The sequence below is a fragment of the Aulonocara stuartgranti genome, assembly GCF_965226115.1.
Source record: "Aulonocara stuartgranti genome assembly, chromosome: 3".
Classification (NCBI taxonomy): domain Eukaryota; kingdom Metazoa; phylum Chordata; class Actinopteri; order Cichliformes; family Cichlidae; genus Aulonocara; species Aulonocara stuartgranti.
In genome coordinates this window covers 56,830,539-56,851,174 of record NC_138941.1, presented here as the reverse complement: position 1 = coordinate 56,851,174, position 20,636 = coordinate 56,830,539, and the positions used below count along the sequence as shown (strand labels likewise).

Here is a 20,636-nt window from a genome sequence, read left to right as displayed (position 1 = left end):
AACTAAAATTCAAACACTCTGATACTAGTTTTGTGTGTTTTTTCTGTACCGTTAGAAAATTTTTGTCTCAATTTTACTAGCAGATTATAACTCTACTCTTTCTTTTTTTGCATCTTTTAGATCCAAATGTTGCAAAAACCTCAACAATGGCACCACTACATCCCAGAAACTTCCCAACTCCAGATCATCAGGACACGACTCCAACAAATGGTGAGAACACAGTCCAACTCTTCTCTGCATCATCCCTGTTTGGGGTTTTGTGCATTTGTGGTGACCTTCTTGTCTTTTCTACATCAGCAGGTCGATCCAGGGTCGCTGTGGTCGTCATTGTCGTCACCTTATTATTAGTTTTGACTCTCGCTGGTTTGGCTACATATTTCTCTCGCATTTTTCAGAAACTAAAAGTAAGAAACAAACAAACAAACAAACACAAACATGTTTTTCCTTCTTGTGCCGTTAGACTGACTCATTATTCAACTTCTTTCAGCAGAAGCATCAAAAGGACAATGAGACACAAAAACAACCACTGCAAGTCTAGAAGTGTAGATGTTCAGTCAGATTGGGGATTCAAACCAGCATCCACAGGGAGACACTCGGGCCCAGCAGCACTGAGATCATCATAAGGTCACTCCTACAAAAGGATGTGAGCCTGATTTGAATGGATCTAAACAGGAAATATTTCTTACAGACGTCTTCAGTCAGAGTAGCTGCTGTCAGACTCTGGAGGATCTGCTTGGAAACATCAGTGAAACTGATGGATTTCCTCCTTCAGTACAAAACTGTGAAGTTCAGCCTGGAGAAGAAACAATCCTCTGCCTCACTGTCAGCATGTTTAATGAATATTTATTTAGTTTTTACCTCACTGGTTAAGGTGAACCTAAATCTTTCAGTGAGACCTCAAAGTGTCTCTGATGGACAAATTAAAGGGTTTAAATCCTCCCTGATCATCACTGTGCTGGACTGTCATGAAGCATTGTCAAACCTCAGCAGGGCTGGAAGGTTTTTCATAGCATTAAAGGAAATTTCCATGAATATGGACGTTTGTGACACAGATAATGTGGAAAAATGAAAATAAAACATCACCTGAACGCTGTGATGGAAACTGACGTCACTGTATGAATGCAAACTTTGTTAGTACAGTTTGTGAGTTCTGACTGTTTTTCTTACTTCACATGTTTGTAGACTTTGTCTACCATCTTTAATGTCTCAGAAAAACTGAAGCTGAACACTTTAAGTAACTGCTGCACTTTATAAACAGAAAAAGCAGATTTATACTCTAGATTTTTAAAGCTACAACTAATTTATTAAATTTACTGTGAAACTTCCTGCTGGTTGGGACTCGATGTTTAGACTATAACCTTATAGTCTGACTTCTGACTTTTTGCTTTCACTGCCTTTAAGTCAAAGTGAGTGTTTAGCTCACAGACAGATGAGTGTGTGATGAAACAAGCTTAAACTTCATCACGAGAATAAAAACATTTAAATACTGACCTGAAAGAGTTTCTTGGATTCTTTGATTTTCAAGCCTCTTCTTGACATTTTGTTACAATTTGTGTGTTTTCTTGTTTTGACGACTAATACCCTGTCCCATTAATTTAATTGTTTTATATAAGTTATTTATTTATTGTTATCATGTGTCGTTTCCTGTTTGCATTTGATGACATTTTCAAAACAGTTGAACCAAATGAACTGTTTAAAAATGTGACTGTTTTGTTTCATAGAAATTAAAATGATTCACTGAGTTTACTGTTGTTGTTCCATGTTCTTGAATAACGTCAGTATTCTGTGAACATGATGACGAAATCAAATAAATGAGCAACAGTTCGTCATCACTGTCTGCTGTCTGTTTCTTCTTCAGCTCTTCATCACACTCACTCTCATTTCACTGATTTGTTTAACAGCACTGCTGAAAACTCATTTGGTGTCTGTTGGTGACTGATCATGTGACTGATCATGTGAGTTTTGAAAGGTTCTCTATAAATCAAGTTATTATTACTATTTATGAAGGACATTCAGAGCTCTTCTTTAGATGTGGGCAGATACAGGTTTATAATTGTTAATGTTTTACAGTCACATGTTTTCAATGATTAAAGGGAACGAGATGTCAGAGGAACACAACAGGAACACGGTGATCACAGCTGCTCCTCCAAAGGACGCACAACAGTTTCATAGGCTTGTAGATAGAAGACTCTGGGCTTACGTCTCACTGCATCTGAGACAGTGTGAAAGGACTTAACAGCCTTATTATGTTTAGAGTGACACAACCAAGCTCAGCTCTATTTGATTCTGGTAATAATTAATTATCCTTGAATTTAATCAGAATATAATAAAAAAATGAGTCAAAATCAAATCAGTGAGGTTTAATCAGAATATCATTATTACTGTGAAATGTTTCCATGTTTCCAATACCTGAAACCTGACGACCTGACCTTTTACTGGGATTTGACGCACGTGTGTACGATGTTTAGATATCTTTGTGAGGACTGGTCCCCACGAGTTTTAAGGCATTTTTGAGATTAAAAATGTGGTTTTAGTGTCGGGGATTCGGGTTAAGCATTCATTTTTGATGGTTAACACTATATCAGTTAGGTGTGTGTGTGTGTGCGTGTGTGTGCGGCACAGTCCAGATGTTGTCTGTGGACTTTGGTAATTGGTCAGAAGGACCAAAGCAAACCTTCAGAAATTGTCTGACATGTATGATGAAATAAACCTGATATTAATTATGCTGTGATTGACAAACACAGAACCACAGAGCTATCACATGTCAGTCATGTGTGATTGAGTTAAAAAGAAGTAACAAGAAACATTGTTGTGTGTTGTAATCATAAAGAGAAGCAGTGTATTGATGTCATGTTAAAGTGTATCCACATGTGACTGAGCTGATGAGAGACAGAGTCACGCTGAAGTGCAGCAGAGCTGATAGCTGGGTGAGAAATGTAACCGGCGTAATGAAGTGATCTTAATGTTTAACCTTTGCTTCGACTCATGCCATAAATAACACATTAGCTCATCCTGAGTGATCTGGGATAGAGTCACGTTCAGTCATGTGATGGTGTCATGTTTGATCATAGTGGGGATGCCCACAGTGAGACTTAATCACAGTCTGGGAGTGAGGGGGATTCCCCCCCTCTGGTCTACCTGCCCCTTCTTCTGCTTATGAACCCAGGTGGAAAGACCCCCACATTCCCCACTTCTGATTTTTAGCTCTGCTTTTCAAAACAGTCCTCAGCTCAAGCAGCAATAAAATCACACTTTCACTTTCAGCAGAGGGGGAGCCGCTTCAGTGCATGATCAGGATCTCATTCTATTTCTCCTTTTTATTCACTTTTTAACCTGTGTGGACTTTTTAACAGGAGCAGAAATCCCCTAAATTTCATTCTCTTAGCTTATAATTAGACAAAAACATATAAAAAATAAACAATTTAAAACATTTATACTGTTGGTGCTTCAGATGTTTGTACTTTTCTGACCTGGATCTATGTAGATGGATGTTAGATCCATCCATCATGGCAGCAAATTTTTAGTTCAGTGTTTGTTTAAGTGCTTTTAGTTATTATGTTTAATTACTGTCAGAGACAAGCTTCAGGAAAACTAGTGCAGGTGTTACAATAACAGCAACTTCCTGAAAGCAGTTCATAAGTTTAAAAAACATTATGAAAAAAGTATGTAAAATTATGTGTTCACAGAGTCTCAACAAAGCTGATTATCGATGTCTCATCGGGCAAACACTAAAAATAAATGTAACACACACACACACACACACACAAAGGTCTCACCATCTGTCTCAGCTGTGGGAAAAAGAGGAAAACTAACAAAACTCTAAAAGATCATTTATTAGCACAATAATGATAAAAATGGAAGGATAAACAGGCCAGTGTTACACTAACAAAATGGATAAAACACACAGTCCACGTCCAGAGCCAACTACAGCATGAGTCACACTTTACATGTCGATCTGTCCTGTAAGACCCATCACCCTGTAAGTAGAGGCACCCCAGCCTCAGCAAACCAACTCTGTGTACAAAGTGTGTGTTACACTGCAGTGAAAGCTGTGGGGGGGAAGCAGAAGTAAAACCAGTTGATAGAAAACACAGAAAAGTGTCAGTTGTGGTTTTCATGTTGGACCTTTTAAAAATATTTGGCTTTTCTGTTCTCGTTTCTTTGCACCTGGTGAACTTCTCAGCAAAGGTGATCTGAAGAAGATGCCTGTAAACGTCATCAATGATGGACAAAGAGAGGCTCAAAGCCGTCTCACAGCGACACCTCCTGGCCAATGTGGGCATCACATCTTGATGACGCTATTCTGTGACAAAGTGACAGAGAAAAGCTCAGCACAACTCCCAACAACACTACTTATTATAGACTATCAATAAGTATGACCAACACATGTTTTGGAGAAATCGTCCTACAAACAAGGAACTACAAATATGGAGGCTGTGACTGTAGGCACTGTGTTCTCCCTCTGGCAACATTTATGAGGCTGTTTCAGTTGCTTAGTAACTCAGCACAAGGTGCAGTGGAAACAGCCCATAAATAAAGTATACTGAGCAAACACTGCTGTGGTTACTGTGTGTGTGTTCTTCCCTTTGTTTGGATTCAGCCAGCTTTGTTTTCTTCTGCCACCCTGCTCACAGCCTTGGGGGGGGGGGGGGGGGGGGGGGGGGCTCAATGCTTGGATGTGATTGGTTGACTTTTAAGCTGTCTGGGATTTAGTGTCATCAGGTTTGTTCTGCACACTACCAAGGAAAGCTTAGTGTTAGGTTTTATTTTCAAATAATTCAAAAATAAGTATTTAAAATACATAAATTCCTAAATGTCTTTTCCAAGAGACAAATTCTTTCCAAGTTCAGCTTTGTATCATCTTTCATGTCTCATGGATCAATGCCTTTTAAACCTGAGCAACACCTCAACCTGAAGGATTTAATCGTGTTTCAGAAATGCAAAACTTTTTAAAAACACAAGTGATGCACAAATCCCCAAAACACCGTACAGTCATTGGGTAACAACAACAACACCTTTAATAATAAATAAATAAAGTTGAGAACACAGCACTTTGATTCTGAGTTAAAAGTCAATGAATAAAAAGAGTTTAACAGGTGTTTTGGAAACAGCCAATGAGATCCTCAGTGTGTTGTTGTTGTTTTAAACAACAGTTTCTGATTAAAGTAGAAAATGAGAACAGTCCGGAGTCAAAGCTGAACATTTCTGCCTCTTTTATTTTCCCTTCAGTAAATACTTTAATATTATAATGTGGAGAAATAAGTGTATGCAGTGGCACGTGCTTGGAGTATTGTCACATGACCAGAGCTGTTTACTTCCTGGTCTTCGAGAAAGTGGATGTCCACGGCGAAGCTGCCAAAGAAAAGGTCAGTAAAGGACGTTAAAATACACGGAGGGCAAATATTTTTGCTACACGTGATTTTTATGGTGTCTGCAGTGATGTTATACTCACATGTGATTACTCGAAGTTGTGTTTGCAGCAGAGTTTAGTGTTAACGGCCACAGTAGCTCGTTCGTTTCTCTGTATTGTTGTAGTGGGGACATCGTGTGTTTGAGTCACGGCACAGAAACACAGAGGGACAGCTCTGATTTTTATTTTTAATGTATTTAAATGATTTTATTGAGCAGAGCTTCCTTTGCTCTCCGCACACAATACTGACATGTGACACGCTGCGGGTGGAGGAGGTGAGTGGGTGAAACCATGACCCTGCAGATTTTAGTCAGAGACGCTAAAATCCTTCAGACACGGAGCGAGCAGCTCAGCCTCGTTTCACCTGAAGCAGAATCAGGATGTGATCAAACTTTCTGTCTCTCTTTTGTTATCAGTGCGAAAAATTACAACAATATGTTTGTTTGAGTCTCGAAGAAAAGCGAGACGATCCCTAAAAGTTTATTTTGTTCATCTGAATGTTTTCAGTGGGAGAAACATTTCGTCACTGATCCACGTGACTTCTTCAGTCTCAGCTGACTGCAGGTTTCTTGTAAACACCTTATAAGGTTGAGGGCACTGTTCCGTTATTTGAGGTTATGGATGTTATTTGACTGGAGGCATAACTCACAGACACACGAGACGCGCCATTACTCCATGAGTGTCCTTTATTATTTTCCATCCCCCCCTACAACAACAACCCAGCAGAAACGTTCCTACCACTTAACATTTACCTGATACTACATCCCCCCTACTAAATAGGATGTGATGCTGGAATATAACCAAGAAAACAGATTAGACCCGCACGCTTTAAAGTATACTATTACTATGTCCTTGTGCTTTATCTGGTAACAGCTTGTTTACTGAACTCGCTTGGTTTCAAACCAGACTACTCAGAATGTCCAAAAATAAACTCTCAAAGTATACAACTCTGAACACTAAGCATAAGTGCACATTTCTGAACTATTCAGTGCAGCTACAAACAACATGTTTAAACAGTGCAACCATTTGCTTTATTTCTCATTGTCTCTATGAGGGATGGGGTAGACTACCCAGCCCTCAGCCTGAGTGTGGGGATTATTCTGCCCCAGTGCTCACTCAGTTCCAAGCCCTATGAGCAAACATAGTCTTTTAGGTATGCTGGAGGCCTCCTAGACCTGGGTTGGATTTGGCTCCCAGCTTCAGGAGTCTGCTGGCTGGCCTCCTGTGAGATAGTGTCTGGAACCGACACAATCTGTGCAGCTGGAACAGAGTTCTCAGGTGAAGCCTCTGGTGGATCGCCAGAAATCTCTGGTGCCCCAGGTGTCCATGTAAGATGGTAACGGTTTCTTCTCAGCGTGCCCTTTGCTGTCTCGATGATGTAGGACCTCGGTGAGCCTGCCATGGACACGACTGTCCCTCTAGTATCCATGTCTGAGACCCACACTTTGTCTCCAGGATTGAGCTGTAGCATATCATGTGCTCTGTGTCTGCGGTTGTAGTTTTGTCTTTGCTTTTGTCTGTACGATTGTTCTATAGCTTTGAGCTTGTCTGTGTCCGTACCTCTTGGATGTAGCTGTGATGGGATGACAGGAATAGTTGTCCTTATCCGTCTACCCATGAGAAGCTCCGTTGGGCTGTAGCCATTTGCCAATGGAGTGGCCCGGTATGCCATAAGGGCGAGATAGGGATCGCCAGACTTTTTAAGAAGACTTTTGATGGTCCTGACTGCCCTCTCGGCCTCCCCATTGCTCTGAGGGAAGTGGGGACTGGATGTCTCATGGCTAAAACCCCATTCTTGTGCAAATCTTTTGAAGGAATCAGACGAAAACTGAGGTCCATTATCAGAGCGAACCCGCTCTGGTATGCCATGACGTGCAAAGATTGATTTACAGTGCTCGATCACTGCCTCTGATGTTGTAGATGTCAGTTTGGCAACTTCGAAGAATCTGGAAAAGTAATCCACAATGACCAGGTACTGTTTATTCTCTATCTGGAACAGATCAGTTCCCACCATGGCCCACGGTCTTTGTGGGAACTCGGTAGGTAGCATGGTTTCTTTGTGGTTAGTCCGCTCACGGCAGCAAGTGTCACAGGTCCCAATCACTTTTATCAGCTCACTGCTCAGGCCTGGCCACCAAACAGATTGTTTAGCTCTCTCTCTGCATTTCGTTATTCCTAGGTGTCCCTCATGTAGTTTAGACAGAATGTCTGCTCTGAGCGATGTGGGAATCACTATTCTGCTCCCATAAAGAAGCAAACCATTGTGGACTGTGAGGTCACCTGAAAATGGCAGATAAGGCTGGAAAACCCTTTCGATGGAGTACTTATCTGGCCATCCTTCCACACAGAACTTCTTCAGCTGGCTTAGAATGCTGTCATTGTCCTGATGTGTCTGGATTTCTCTGAGTCGTGGCTCTGTGGCTGGCAGGCTTGCTATGACGGACTCCACATACAAGTTGATTTCTTCCTCCGGCAAACCCTCAGTTGTGTCACATACAGGAGCTCTGGACAGTACATCTGCTGTTGCAATGTCTCTACCAGGAACATGAGATATGGTATAAGAGAACCTCATCAATCGCATGCGTAGACGTTGTATACGAGGTGGAAGCTCGTCCAAGCCCTTGGAGCCAAGCAACGAGACCAGAGGTTTGTGGTCTGTTTCAATGTGGAATGTTTTCCCAATTAGGAACTCTGCAAACCTCTCACAGGCCCATGTTGAAGCGAGGGCCTCCTCCTCAATTTGAGCATATCGCTGCTCTGTCGCGCTGAGAGCTTTTGAAGCGTATGCTACTGGTTTCCACCCTAGATCGGCGTGCCGCTGGAGAAGCACTGCTCCCAAGCCATACGAAGATGAATCAGCTGATACGCACGTTTCAGCATTTGGATCATACAGAGCAAGCCCTGGGGGTGTTGTCAGTTCTTTTTTGATGCCGTCGAAAGCCTGCTGCTGCTGTGGCCCCCATGACCACAGGTTGGACTTCTTCAGTAGATCTCTTAGGGGGCGCGTTTTTTCCGCCAGGTGAGGAAGAAACTTTCCTAGGTGATTCACCATGCCCAGGAAGCGTCTCACCTCACTTATGTTGCTGGGCTCATCCATGGAACTCACGGCATGCGTCTTGTCAGGATCTGCGCTAACCCCCGATGCCTCAATGACCTGCCCCAGGAACTTTATCCTGTTCTTGGAGAACTCACACTTGTCGTTCAATGTTACTCCAGCCTCCTGCAGTCGAACCAGTGCTTTTCGAAGTCTCTCATCATGCTCTGCTTGTGACGTCCCCCAGATGAGCACATCATCCATCTGGCAGAGGACTCCTTCTAAACCCTCAAGAATGCGTGCCATCCGTTTCTGGAAGTGTTCTGGGGCTGATGAGATTCCAAAGCACAGACGATTGTAACAATACCGACCAAAAGGTGTAATAAAGGTCGTGAGCAAAGAAGAGTCCCTGGATAAGGGAATCTGCCAAAATCCTGCATTGGCATCCAGCTTTGAAAACACTTTTGCTCCTGCAAGCTGTCCTAGTGTGTGTTCTACTGAAGGGAGTGGATGCTTCTCTCTCATGACATATTTGTTTAGTTCAGTGAGATCGCTGCATATTCTCACTTTGCCTGTGCGCTTAGGAACCACCACCATAGGCGCGCACCAATCAGTGGGCTCCTCCACCTTGGAAATGACACCCTGCTGCTCCATCCTGTTCAGCTCTTCTTTAACCTTTGGTAAGAGTGGAAGAGAGATTCGCCTAGGGGTCGAGAGGGAAAACGGCTGTGCCTCTGGTTTCAGAACAATACTGTACTCCCCCTCCATTTTGCCTAAGCCGTTGAAAAGCTTGGGGAATTCTTGTTTGACAGCGTCAATAGAGTCTAAGCTAATATGATTAACTCTAGCAACCAGCTGTAGTGCCACTGCAGCATGCCCGCTCAGCAGCGGTGTGCATAAACCCTTTACGACATAAATGTCTTCTTTGGTTTTGTGGTTGTTCTTGCTGAGAGTGGCTGTGAACATGCCTTTTACCTTCAGACGTGTTCCTCCTGGGCCCTGCAGAACCCTTTTGGGCTTATCCAATCTCCCCAACTGATGCTGTGTGTAGAAAGTCTCTGGGACTGCTGTGACATCCGCTCCGGTGTCGATTTTAAAGAATGTGTTGCATTTGTCCACATGTATCTCTGTTACCCATGGACTCTCTTTGGTGTCCGCAGAGAGGGAACCCAAGAAAGCGACCTCATCATCTGTATCGCTGTTCTCTGAAACTGTTGCAGCATTGACTTCACACAGTTTTTTGTTTCTGCACATCCTGGCAAAATGTCCTTTTTTCTTACAGTAATTACATGCGGCTTCCCTCGCAGGGCATTGTTGAAGATTGTGACCTTTTATGTCTCCACATCTTCTGCATTGTGTCTTTTTTTCTTTCTGTGTTTTGGCGGTTTGTTTATGTAGCGGTGTCAGCTGCTTGGGACGTGCCCCTTCTTGCCGTTTAGCATGGACGCGGTTCAGTTGTGAGTTGGTAATATCCATTTTAAAGTTAGTGCTTAGCATCTCTTGTTGCTTCTTTACAAGCTCACTTTGTCGGGCTCTGTTAAGCGCTTTCTCTAGCGTTAGTTCTGGATCCATTTGTAGCTGTTCTGACAATCGTTTGTCTTTCAGACCCACGACAAATCTGTCTCGCACCATTTCGTCATGCAAAGTCCCGTATCCACAATGTTCTGCCAGACAATGCAGTGCAGTATGGAAGTTGTCAACTGACTCACCCGTCTCTTGTTGGCGCTGGTTAAACTTCGCTCTCTCAAATATGTTTCTTCGGGCTACGAAGTGAGCATCCAACCTCCTTTTAACGGTCTCATAATCGCTCGCCTCTTCGGGAGTCAGGTGCAGGGATACCAATATGTCCTCTGCCTCCTCGCCCATAGTGTAGATAAGGGCGTTCACTTGATTTTCGTCCGCTTGCGTCTCCAATCCAGACGCGATGCGAAATCTGTCAAAACGCTTTATCCATTTGGTCCAGTCGTCGGACCTAAAAGTGAACTTCTCCGGCGGGGTGACTTGAAACTGACTCATGACGCCACGTCTCTTTTCGCGCAGCTCCTCTATGGCCGACCTTTAACCTGGCACGGACGCCGAAACCTTTCACTTATGCCCAACTAACGTTTCCAATTGTCTTCTGACACCATGTTCCGTTATTTGAGGTTATGGATGTTATTTGACTGGAGGCATAACTCACAGACACACGAGACGCGCCATTACTCCATGAGTGTCCTTTATTATTTTCCATCCCCCCCTACAACAACAACCCAGCAGAAACGTTCCTACCACTTAACATTTACCTGATACTACAGGCACCTCATCCGTGGGGATGGTGTTTGCTCTGTGTTGTAGCGTCTTCAAGACACCCAGTTTATGCTCCAGAGGATGATGGTTTTAAATATGAGATTTGATTGTCACCCAGGTGTCGTCCACATACCTGAACCAATGACTTGGTGGTGATCCAGGGTAGGATAGCACCGCCCTCTGAGATAACAGCAGGGTTAGAGAGTCAGTGTCTGTGCCAATAACAATCCAAATAAAGTCATTTATGAGACTGAGACTGTCTTCCTGTGATAGTGAGAGTGAAAGTATGAAAGCATGCAAACACCGCCCTGAAACTCCCGTCACATCACCAGGTAACTCCTATTTATAAACAATGATGATGTCATCAAGGAAATAAGGAAATGACTGAGTGAGTTTACAGTGTTTATGCTGTGAGAGCTCAGTGTCGCCAGATGGGCTACTCACTCGCCCTATTGCTCTCGCTCTCTGTTTGTCACGTGTACACTAATTGCAGCGTGGCGCCTGCACTGCCTCGCAGGTTTCCTCCCGTTCATTCCTCCCTTGCTCCTGCAAGCAGCATTGCGAGCGGATATATCATCAGGATAAACCGGGTGGTCTTGGTCGGGCTACGCCACAGCCACAGGTAGGCTGCACGTTTGTCCTGCGATTCTTTCTTTTTTGGGACATTTGTATAGTGACACATTTGTGGCCCCAGCGTGGCCGCCTTATTCCTTTTTGACTCCAGCTGTCGTGGAGAGAGGTAGTTGCTGTATTTAAGCAGATTCAGTATAGCGACTTCAGTCCTGAGGTAAGCATCCTGACTGCTAACCAGAGAAGGTTAAGTGCTAAATGCGTTTTTCAGGCTCTGTCTGCTGCTATAAACCTCTCCTCAGCAGTTTGTGTTCCAGCCTAATTGAACTATAGAAACTTCTGTAGCAGCCGCTGGTTTTGGACCCTGCTGTCTTCTCCCAGTTGGTTTTATTTTTATTGGTCTCATTTTCTTTCACTTTGCCTTGTTTTATTTAGTTTATTTGTGGACTGTTGTTTATATTTGTTTCCACGCGGCCGGGCCAGAGTGATCCCCTGCCCGTGTGTGGTGCTGGTTCTTTGTTACCTCTGTACCGACCCAGCTGATTTACTCCGGGAGCTGTAGAGGATTCCTCTTTATGTGAGGGGCCACGATCAGTATTTTAACCACTGTAACCAGTATAGATCACTCTTCACACAAGTGGTGTTTGACTTTTTGACTTTAAGCTCGTGTTTGTGTCGACCAGCAACACTCATCATAAAAGTGTTACCAGTATTTGTTTACATGGCTCTCCCTCTGAGGGAATCCCTCTGATGACATCAGACATGAGAGATGTTTATGAAAGCGTGTGAGAGGTCATGTGGAATGACTGACACAGCCAGGGACAGGTCAGGCGATAGGTCATGAGTGTATGACCAGTTTCAGACTGAACTGCTTCTCTCTCTCTCTCTCTGCAGTTTTTATTTTTCTTTAGTATTTTCTAATACTTTCACTTCAGCTTGGAACATTTCATTTGTTCAACATCAGCTTGATTTAAGCTGCTAAATCTAAAACAACTGTGGGTCAGTAATAACTAATCCATCAGTGTTTGCACCTAAACCTCTCACTGCTTGGCTGCAGCAGGAGAGGCGTCCTTCAACCTGACGAAACAAGATGACCTCTCACCTTTATCATTAACACACTGAGGCTGTATCAGTCCCACTCCCAGTGACAATTTCACAGTTATCACCTGACCTAAATAATTTTATGATCAACTTATTCATTGCTAACATGTTTAGGAGCCATTCATGATTAAAATATGTGTTACAGTGTAGTTATAGTTAGTTGTATTATTGTTCTGTTTCCTCACAGTTTCCAGCTGTGTTCACTTTATCTGCAAATTTTCATGTGTTCACACAACAGCTGGATTCAAAGATGTAAATCCAGAAAACTGTTCCAGTAATAAAGTAAACACACTGCTGAAAATAAGTGAACAGGATTCTTTTGACACTTAAGGTTTAAAAAGAAAAAATATGAAGGTAGCGAGGAAAAAATCGACCGGAAGAGAGCACAGATCTAAGAGCAGAGGAATGAACTCTGTCGTTGTTCATTCAGCGTTTACTTTGTTTGGTAAACAAGGAAGGAGTTCCCTCTTCATTCCTTTTGGTGACGAAAAGGAATGAACTACAAATAACAGAGTTATAAATAACTCATAATGTGTCAGAAACTACGTCACAATAGAGTGTCTCCCAGCGCAACACAGTTTTTCATGACTCCTGAACTCTCTAGTAATAAACCTGCTGTGTTATATTTAGACTCAGATAACATTTAAAGGCTCCACTTAAATGGCACAAAATGTGTGAATCTGAATCTTCTCTGCTGAGCTTTAAAAGACAAACTGTGAGTATCTGAGTGAGTTTTTATCTTCTTAATGTTCTCATCTGTGTAAATCCACATAAGTGTGTTTCAGTAAAAAGTCATAAAGAATCATAAAACTGCTGCTGGAAACAAAGCAAATAATGAATCTGGGTCACAGATCTCGACCAGGTGTTGGTTGGTGGATGTTGCACCCAACAACCAACACCCATCATAAAAGTGTTTCCTGTGTTTGTTTACATGGTTCTCCCTGCGTAGTGAAGCAGGAGGGAATCCCTCTGATGACATCAGATGTTATGTAAAAGATGTTTATAAAAGCGTGTGAGAGGTCGTGTGGAATGACTGACACTCCCAGTGACAGATCCACTGAGAGTTATCGCCTGACCTGAGATCATGAGTTCATGACCAGTTTCAGACTAAACTGTTTTTCTGGGTCGATGCTTTACAATGAAGTGCCTGACAACTGTTGTTGTAAAATATACACACACACACACACACACACACACGAAGTTGGTGGTTTGATCCTTGGCTCCTCAAATCTGCATGCCATCAGTTTCTTGGCAGTGTACAGTTAAGGTTCTTCTAGGTTCAGAGGTCACTCAGCAGAGTGACTCTGCTGAGTGACTGCCTCTTTGAAGACGTCCTTATTAGGTTCATCAGTTATTCTAAACTGGATGTGAGGAAACTAAAGTGCTTGAAGTGCTCAGATTAAAGTGCAGCATGGAGATAAAAATCTGACTTGTGGTTAGAAACACTTTGAGTGGCAGTAAGACTGAAATCAGAGCAGAGATCATGTGATCCACCTGAGCTGCCATTTTTGTTTTGTGTTCTTTTTTTTCCTTTAAAACATGAACCAGAGTATCAGGAGATTCATAAAAACATAACATCTATAAATATTCATACTTCATAATCTGACTGCTGATCTCAGTAAGTGAGCAGTTGGCCTGAGCTCAGATTGTCACATGTGATCAAAGAGGAGCCAAAACTGCACTTTTTTAATGACAGAATTTCTTAAAGTGATCTAAAAATGTAACATTATTCAACATTAAATACTGAAGGGACCTTCAGATCAGTCTGACCTTGAAGAAGAGGTCAGAGGTCAAATGAGACATAATATTTTAAATCATTTTACAGAGCGTTCATACTGTACATGTCATACTTGTAAGAGTCACAGTTTCATCAGAAGTTATGAGGCTTTTTGTCAAACTTCCACCAATAAACCAACAACATCTGCTTCCTCCTGTAAATCACGTCTGTTGGTTTTAAATCAGAGAAGTTCCTGTTAGAAAAAGCTGCTGAAGTGATGAGAGATGAAGCACGTTTACCTATTTTATACAAACTGATGTCACGTGTTGTCTTAAGCGGGATTTACAGTCCAGCTGACGCAGCGCTGTCAGCTCTGCTCCAGCGAAAAGTTAATAAAACAAAGTTTTCTCTGAATAAGTTTTTTTATTTCCAGAGCAAATTTTCTTATTTCAACTTAGTTTTTATTGCTTAAAAACGTTTAATTTTTCTTGGTTTCAGTCTAGTTGTATTTCTTTTAATTATTATCATTTAGTGTTGCATAGAGCGCAAATGTCAGAGACAAGATTTAGGTAAACCAGTGCATGTGTTACAGTAAAAACCCACTGAGGTTTATTTCACTCTAATAGTCTTGGATTGTCCAGGCCGACTGCGGTGAGATTAGTTCCCAGTAGAGACAGTGGCCAAAAGTAGTGGTTGCTACATGCAGTCTGTGGGAAACACGTGTGCTGTAAGAAGAAGTGAGAGTAAAACTCAAACTTTGCTGCCATTAATACATCATCTGCTTCCAGTGAAGCACAAACAGCTGCAGAAACAGGATGTTTGTGTTGTTGGAGCTTCTGTGGAGCTAATCAATGTTGTTATTGAGAATTCATCCATTTAATTAATGTCACAAAACCCCAGAAGTACGAGTCCTGATTTTCTTTTAGATATATTAAACATAATGGTAGCACTTTATATTAATGCCACACTATTAAGCATAAATAAGGTATTTAAAACGTGGTTAATTCGTCATTTATATATTATTACTCGTCTTTGGTATGTTATTAATAAATATATTATTATGACTCTGATTATGGTTGTTATTAGCAGTGATGTAATACATGGTGTATACAAATAAAATATCTGTATTGACTATAAGGAGCAGTGCAGTGCTGCCAGCACCAGTTTAACCAGCAGAGCTTCCATTGTTCTCTGCACTGACATGTCTGAGCATTTATACTGGCAGGTGGAGGATGTTACATCATCACAACATTGTAAACAGTGTTGAATCTTTGCTGCAGCTTTGATCTCACAGAGAAATGATCAAACTCACCTTCTGTATCTAACAGATTATTGGATTGATTAAATAGTCATATTTCCAAGTTAGTCTCTGGATGCTGTGCTACATACTGCTGAGTCATTAATGACACGACACGTTGTGTCAACATGACTTTCATGTTTTTTCTATTATGAAAGTTCAGAGTCGCTTACTTTACCTGACAGGTCGGCTTGTTTTTATTTGTTATCAGTGAGACACATTATAATGTCTGAGGCTTCAAACTGAACAGAAAGTGAGACGGAGCAGACTAGTTACAAACTGAGACTCGGAGTTTCTATAGAAATGATCCAAGTACAGAGTAATTTTTGTGATGCGTTAAAGCGCGACCGGCACGCAAACGTCACATTGAGATTTCCGTTAACGTCGTCACGTCATGGGACTTCATAACAAGAGCAACACTCCAGGGCTCAGTTAACCCCACCCAGATTGCAGGAGGCGGAGACTGTTATCTAAAAAGGGAGATCCTCACGGCTCATTCATTCATTCAGAGCGAAGCAGGCAGGGACTGATCAGACTACAGATTTCCAAAAAAAAAAAACTCGCTTCAGTCAGAAAACGGAATTTTTAATCATCGATCATGTCTCTGAACAACTTCTACTTTAAGGACTCTTCCTTTTTCTCACTCCGGACTTTTCTCCTGTGCTCGGCTTTGTCCGTCTGGACTCCTGTACAAGGTAAGCCGACGTGTCCAGCTTCTAGCTGCGTGTTAGTGCAGATTACAGTGAATTTTAATCACATACTGGCGGATGTGAATAAGCTGAAATGACTGTTATCAGCTGTGCTGTGTTGTCCGTCACTAACAGTGTGACAGCTGTCAGTGAGTTACTTTAAAACCGGAAGAAGCTTAAAACAAGAAGATAGTCAGAACCTGCCTGACAGTGTGAGGTTTGTTTATAACGGACACGATGGCGGTGATTCACCGAGCAGTCTGTGGGCATGTCAGGTTTATGAGAGCCGTGTGTTTGTCAGAGGAGAGAAAGAGCAGAGTTACAAAACACAACGTCCGGTGAGCCGAAACTAAAACCCTGTTTATTGATCCGGAGTGATGCAGATTCAGTCCGCACATGCTGCTGCTGACTACACGTGTTTCCACAAGCTAATGTGTTTTCTATAAAAACACATTAGCTTGACAATCATGACCCCATCAGGAATTACGTCTGACTGCCGACGTGGCTCGTTCGTCCAATCAGGTGTCTGTGCGTGTTTTGTAGTTTACTCTGGATTTGTAGTTTAAAATTTTTTAATAAATGAAATTAGTTGGTTATTAAATCTGAACTCGCAGCGAGGTTAAACAGTCAGTCTTAACAAGTAAATAATTAGAAGGGAAACATGAATCAGTGAAAACAGCAGACTGTGTGATGGTTGACTTAAATCAGCTTGATACAGTAAAACTTACTGAGGATGAGTCACATGAACTATTATTATGAATAAATACTTGTGTTGTTTCTTAGAACTTGGATGAGCATCAGGCTGATCAATCAGTTTGTATTGTTAAACTTTAATAAACACGTTATTGCTTGATAAAGTTTTATTATAGTGAAATAAAATGTTCACTTTAAACAGTTTTTATTCATTATCAAGAAAAGCATAAAACATAACAAAGCAGACAAAAAAGAAAGAAACCCCAAAGGGAATATATTAAAGTCATTATATACCTGTACAAATTCACATATGGGGTAAAGAGGAGAGAGGAAAAAATAACATTTTCACTCAATTAGCCACAGATTTAGAAAGAGAAAAAGATAAACTCCAAGAGTGAATTGTTGTCCTTTACTCTTACTTCCCATTTAACTGAGAACATCTTAATCGCAACCAACCCCCCTCAGCAGTTGGGACAAATCATTTGGCAAATAAGAAAGCAAAGGGGACCAAACATTGAGAAAGAGACCCTCATTTCCTCCTAAAATAGCAGCAGTTCTTTCGTGAGGAATAACTTTAAATAATTCTCTGTACCACAAAGTCACAGAGGGAGGTTTATCCTTAACCCAATTAATGAGAATACATTTCCTAGCTACCAGCAATAGTTTGTCACATAATTTGCGCTGCAAGTAATTCAATGTTACTTCTTTTGAGGATAGGCCAAGAAGAAAATACCCGGGGTCCCTTTGAATCAGGTTGTTAAAAATATTACTTAGTTCTTGAGAAATGAAGCTCCAAAATCTTTTGATTAATTTACATTCCCAAAAGTAATGAAAAAAAGTGCCAGTTTCTTTTTGACATTTACTACAAAGATGGGAAATATGAGGTGCAATCTTATGCAAGACATTAGGAGCTATATAAAGGCGATGTATGATTTTTGTATTGGGTTTCTTGCAAGTAAAAGTGGAATTACCCATGTTAATGGCTCCTTTCCACTCCTCTTCGTTATATTGATTATTAAGATCTCTCTCCCATTTATGAATAGCGCTCAATCTGTTGCTACTGAGAGTAGATAGGAGAGAGTTAAAGGCTGAGATAAAATGAGTTCTGTCTTTTCGCTTAATAAGAAATGTCTCAATAACATCATATTTAACTATTTCTGAAGACTGTGGAATTCTAGAATGAACGAAGTTACGAACCTGGAGAAAGCCAAAAAACTGGTCTCTAGGAATATTAAAATTTGACTGCAATTGCTCAAAGTTCATCAGTGTGTTGTTTTGATACAAATCACCAATTACCCTTAATCCCTTTTTCTGCCACTTATCGAACATACTGCGAGACATTCCTGGAACAAAATCTTTGCTTCTCAGTAAAGGAGTGAAGAATGAAGTGCAATCTTCTCTACCCAACCTTTTACACATTTCCCCCCAGACCCTTATTGTATTATAAATGATTGGGTTATTCTTAATCCCCATTTGTAATATTGTTTTTGAAATAAAATGTTAGAAATTCAGGACCACAGACTGTACACACAAGGGTCAGTTAGCCTGTAACAGAACAACAAACAGCACATGTCTGAAATTTTGTTGCGTATATTAAGAAAGACTTAAGTAACAGCACAGAGGCCAGTGGGGCTGTTCATGATCTCCAGGTCTTTGGTGTGTAACTCGACAGGGGTCTGTGGATGTTCTGTAGGAGTTCAGGAGGTTTAATTTTCCATCTGTTTCCAGGTAAGGTTCTGGTGATTGGTTCAAATCTTCCAATCATCGCTGCTCCTGGTGATGATGTCATCCTGCCGTGTCACCTGGAGCCCACGTTCGATGTCCAGGGTCTGACGGTGGAGTGGTCCAAACCCGACCTGAAGCCCGACCCGTCGGACCGGCTGAGCCGAGTGGAGTACGTTCACCTGTACAGGGACAGGAAGGAGGTCCCCGACATGAAGATGGCCTCGTACTTCAGGAGGACGGAGCTGTTCATGGACGACATGAAACACGGGAACATTTCACTGAAGATCCTGAACGTGTCGGAGGAAGACAACGGCAGATACAGATGTTTCATCCCCAAGCTGCAGAGCAGAGTGAAAGCTGCTGTTGTTGAACTTGTAGTCGGTGAGAAGATTTGTTTTGTTGATGTTTGTGGTTCCAAACTCAAAGTTGTTTTGTCCACAATACAAACTTTCAGCCTAATTTTAATAACAGATTTTGACTGTTTTGTCTTTTAGATTCAAACTTTGCTAAAACCTCAACGACAGAGACGCCGCTGCAAACTCCAGATCCTCAGGACACGACTCCAACAAATGGTGAGAACACAGTCCAACTCTTCTCTGCATCATCCCTGTTTGGGGTTTTGTGTATTTGTGGTGACCTTCTTGTCTTTTCTACATCAGCAGGTCGATCCAGCGTCGCTGTGGTTCTTCTCATCGCTTTTATATCGGCTGTAGCTGTTGCTGGTCTTATTGTATATTTTTGCTGCCATCATCAGAATCGAACTGTAAGTAAGAAAGAAACAAAGAAACAAACACAAACATGTTGTTGCTTCTTGTACCGTCAGACTGACTCATTATTCTCCTTCTTTCAACAGAAGCATCCAGAGGATGATGAGACAGAAACAGAACCACTACCAGTCTAGCTGCCTTGCTCAAAGGAGTGTCGGTGTTAATGGAGCTGAGAGCAGCAGAGATTTATCTGTGCTGGATCTTCAGTCAGATTGGGGCCTCGTCCGGTTTATTTATCAAGCTCATTTTCACATAAAGAAAGTGACGTACAAGAAAAGCCAGAGTGGAAGATCAGAGGATCTAAACAGGAAATATTTCTTACAGACGTCTTCAGTCAGAGTTGCTGCTGTCAGACTCTGGAGGATCTGCTTGGAAACATCAAGCAGTGAAACTGATGGATTTCCTCCTTCAGTACAAAACTGTGAAGTTCAGCCTGGAGAAGAAACACTCCTCTGCCTCACTGTCAGCGTGTTTAATCTAAGTTATTTAGTCTTTACCTCACTGGTTAAGGTGCACTTAAATCTTTTAGTGAGACCTCAAAGTGTCTCTGATGGACAAATTAAAATGAAAATTAAAACTGTTTTGGAAAATCACCAGTAGAGTTTGAAGTACCAGGAACAGGATTCATGGAGCTCACATTAAGCACTCGTGTTTTATGCAAACCTTGTTTGTTAGTTGTCTGTTAACTTTAATGTCTCAGAGAAACTGAAGCTGAACACTTTAAGTAACTGCTGCACTTTATAAACAGAAAAAAAGCTGATTTATACTCTAGATTTTTAAAGCTACAACTAATTTATTACATTTACTGTGAAACTTCCTGCTGGTTGGGATTCGATGTTCAGACTGTAACCTTATAGTCTGATTTGTGACCGTCCTCAGTTTACAGGTGTGAAATGTTTAAACACAAATGTGTTTATTGCTGCTTTTGCTGCCTTTAAGTCAAAGTCAGTGTTTGTGTGATGAAACAAGCTTAAACTTCATCACGAGAATAAAAACATTTAAATACTGAACTGAAAGAGTTTCTTGGATTCTTTGATTTTCAAGCCTCTTCTTGACATTTTGTTACAATTTGTGTGTTTTCTTGTTTTTACGACTAATACCCCGTCCTATTAATTTAATTGTTTTATATAAGTTATTTATTTATTGTCGTCATGTGTCGTTTCCTGTTTGCATTTGATGATGTTTTCAAACAGTTGAACCAAATGAACTGTTTAAAAACTTGACTGTTTTGTTTCATAGAAATTAAAATGACCCACTGAGTTTACTGTTGTTGTTCCATGTTCTTGAATAACGTCAGTATTCTGTGAACATGATGACGAAATCAAATAAATGAGCAACAGTTCGTCA

General features: G+C 41.4%; 3 protein-coding genes and 1 long non-coding RNA gene across 6 annotated transcripts in view; 3 read left to right on the top strand and 1 right to left on the bottom strand.

Annotated features, from left to right (window-relative positions):
- LOC309701843 (butyrophilin subfamily 3 member A2-like) overlaps positions 1-1,490 on the top strand; it is an 8,969-nt gene extending 7,479 nt beyond the window's left edge. The window contains exon 4 of the mRNA XM_082526129.1: positions 298-1,490. Within this exon, the coding sequence (XP_082382255.1) occupies positions 298-623 (326 nt within the window). The 3' untranslated portion in view covers positions 624-1,490. The remainder of the gene's footprint in view (positions 1-297) is intronic.
- LOC309701865 (uncharacterized protein) overlaps positions 1-20,636 on the top strand; it is a 51,930-nt gene that overhangs the window by 1,320 nt on the left and 29,974 nt on the right. The gene's annotated exons all lie outside the window — the stretch shown is intronic.
- LOC309701900 lies at positions 1,102-20,629 on the bottom strand. Its single transcript, XR_014275294.1, has 2 exons — positions 20,222-20,629; positions 1,102-1,394 (listed from the first exon to the last, which is right to left on the bottom strand). It is a non-coding gene; the product is annotated as an uncharacterized lncRNA (long non-coding RNA).
- LOC309701858 (myelin-oligodendrocyte glycoprotein-like) lies at positions 5,234-20,636 on the top strand. 3 transcript variants are annotated; one of them, XM_082526168.1, is made up of 5 exons: positions 5,234-5,366; positions 18,526-18,903; positions 19,017-19,094; positions 19,185-19,285; positions 19,376-20,636. In XM_082526168.1, exons 1-5 carry the CDS (start codon positions 5,249-5,251, stop codon positions 19,421-19,423), a joined length of 723 nt encoding a protein of 240 aa, XP_082382294.1. In that variant the 5' UTR covers positions 5,234-5,248; the 3' UTR covers positions 19,424-20,636. The 3 variants fall into 3 exon arrangements, with proteins under 3 accessions (XP_082382294.1, XP_082382293.1, XP_082382295.1); XM_082526167.1 differs by having other exon boundaries at positions 19,182-19,285; XM_082526169.1 differs by lacking the exon at positions 5,234-5,366 and adding an exon at positions 15,650-16,110 and having other exon boundaries at positions 19,182-19,285.

What these genes read in the sequence shown, in the direction of transcription:
- LOC309701858 (XM_082526167.1), top strand. Translation starts at nt 5,249, where the DNA reads ATGTGGAGAAATAAGTGTATGCAGTGGCACGTGCTTGGAGTATTGTCA. An exon ending in GGACACGACTCCAACAAATG is followed by an intron (nt 19,095 to 19,181) that starts GTGAGAACACAG and finishes TTTCTACATCAG; the next exon opens with CAGGTCGATCCAGCGTCGCT. An exon ending in GCCATCATCAGAATCGAACT is followed by an intron (nt 19,286 to 19,375) that starts GTAAGTAAGAAA and finishes TTCTTTCAACAG; the next exon opens with AAGCATCCAGAGGATGATGA.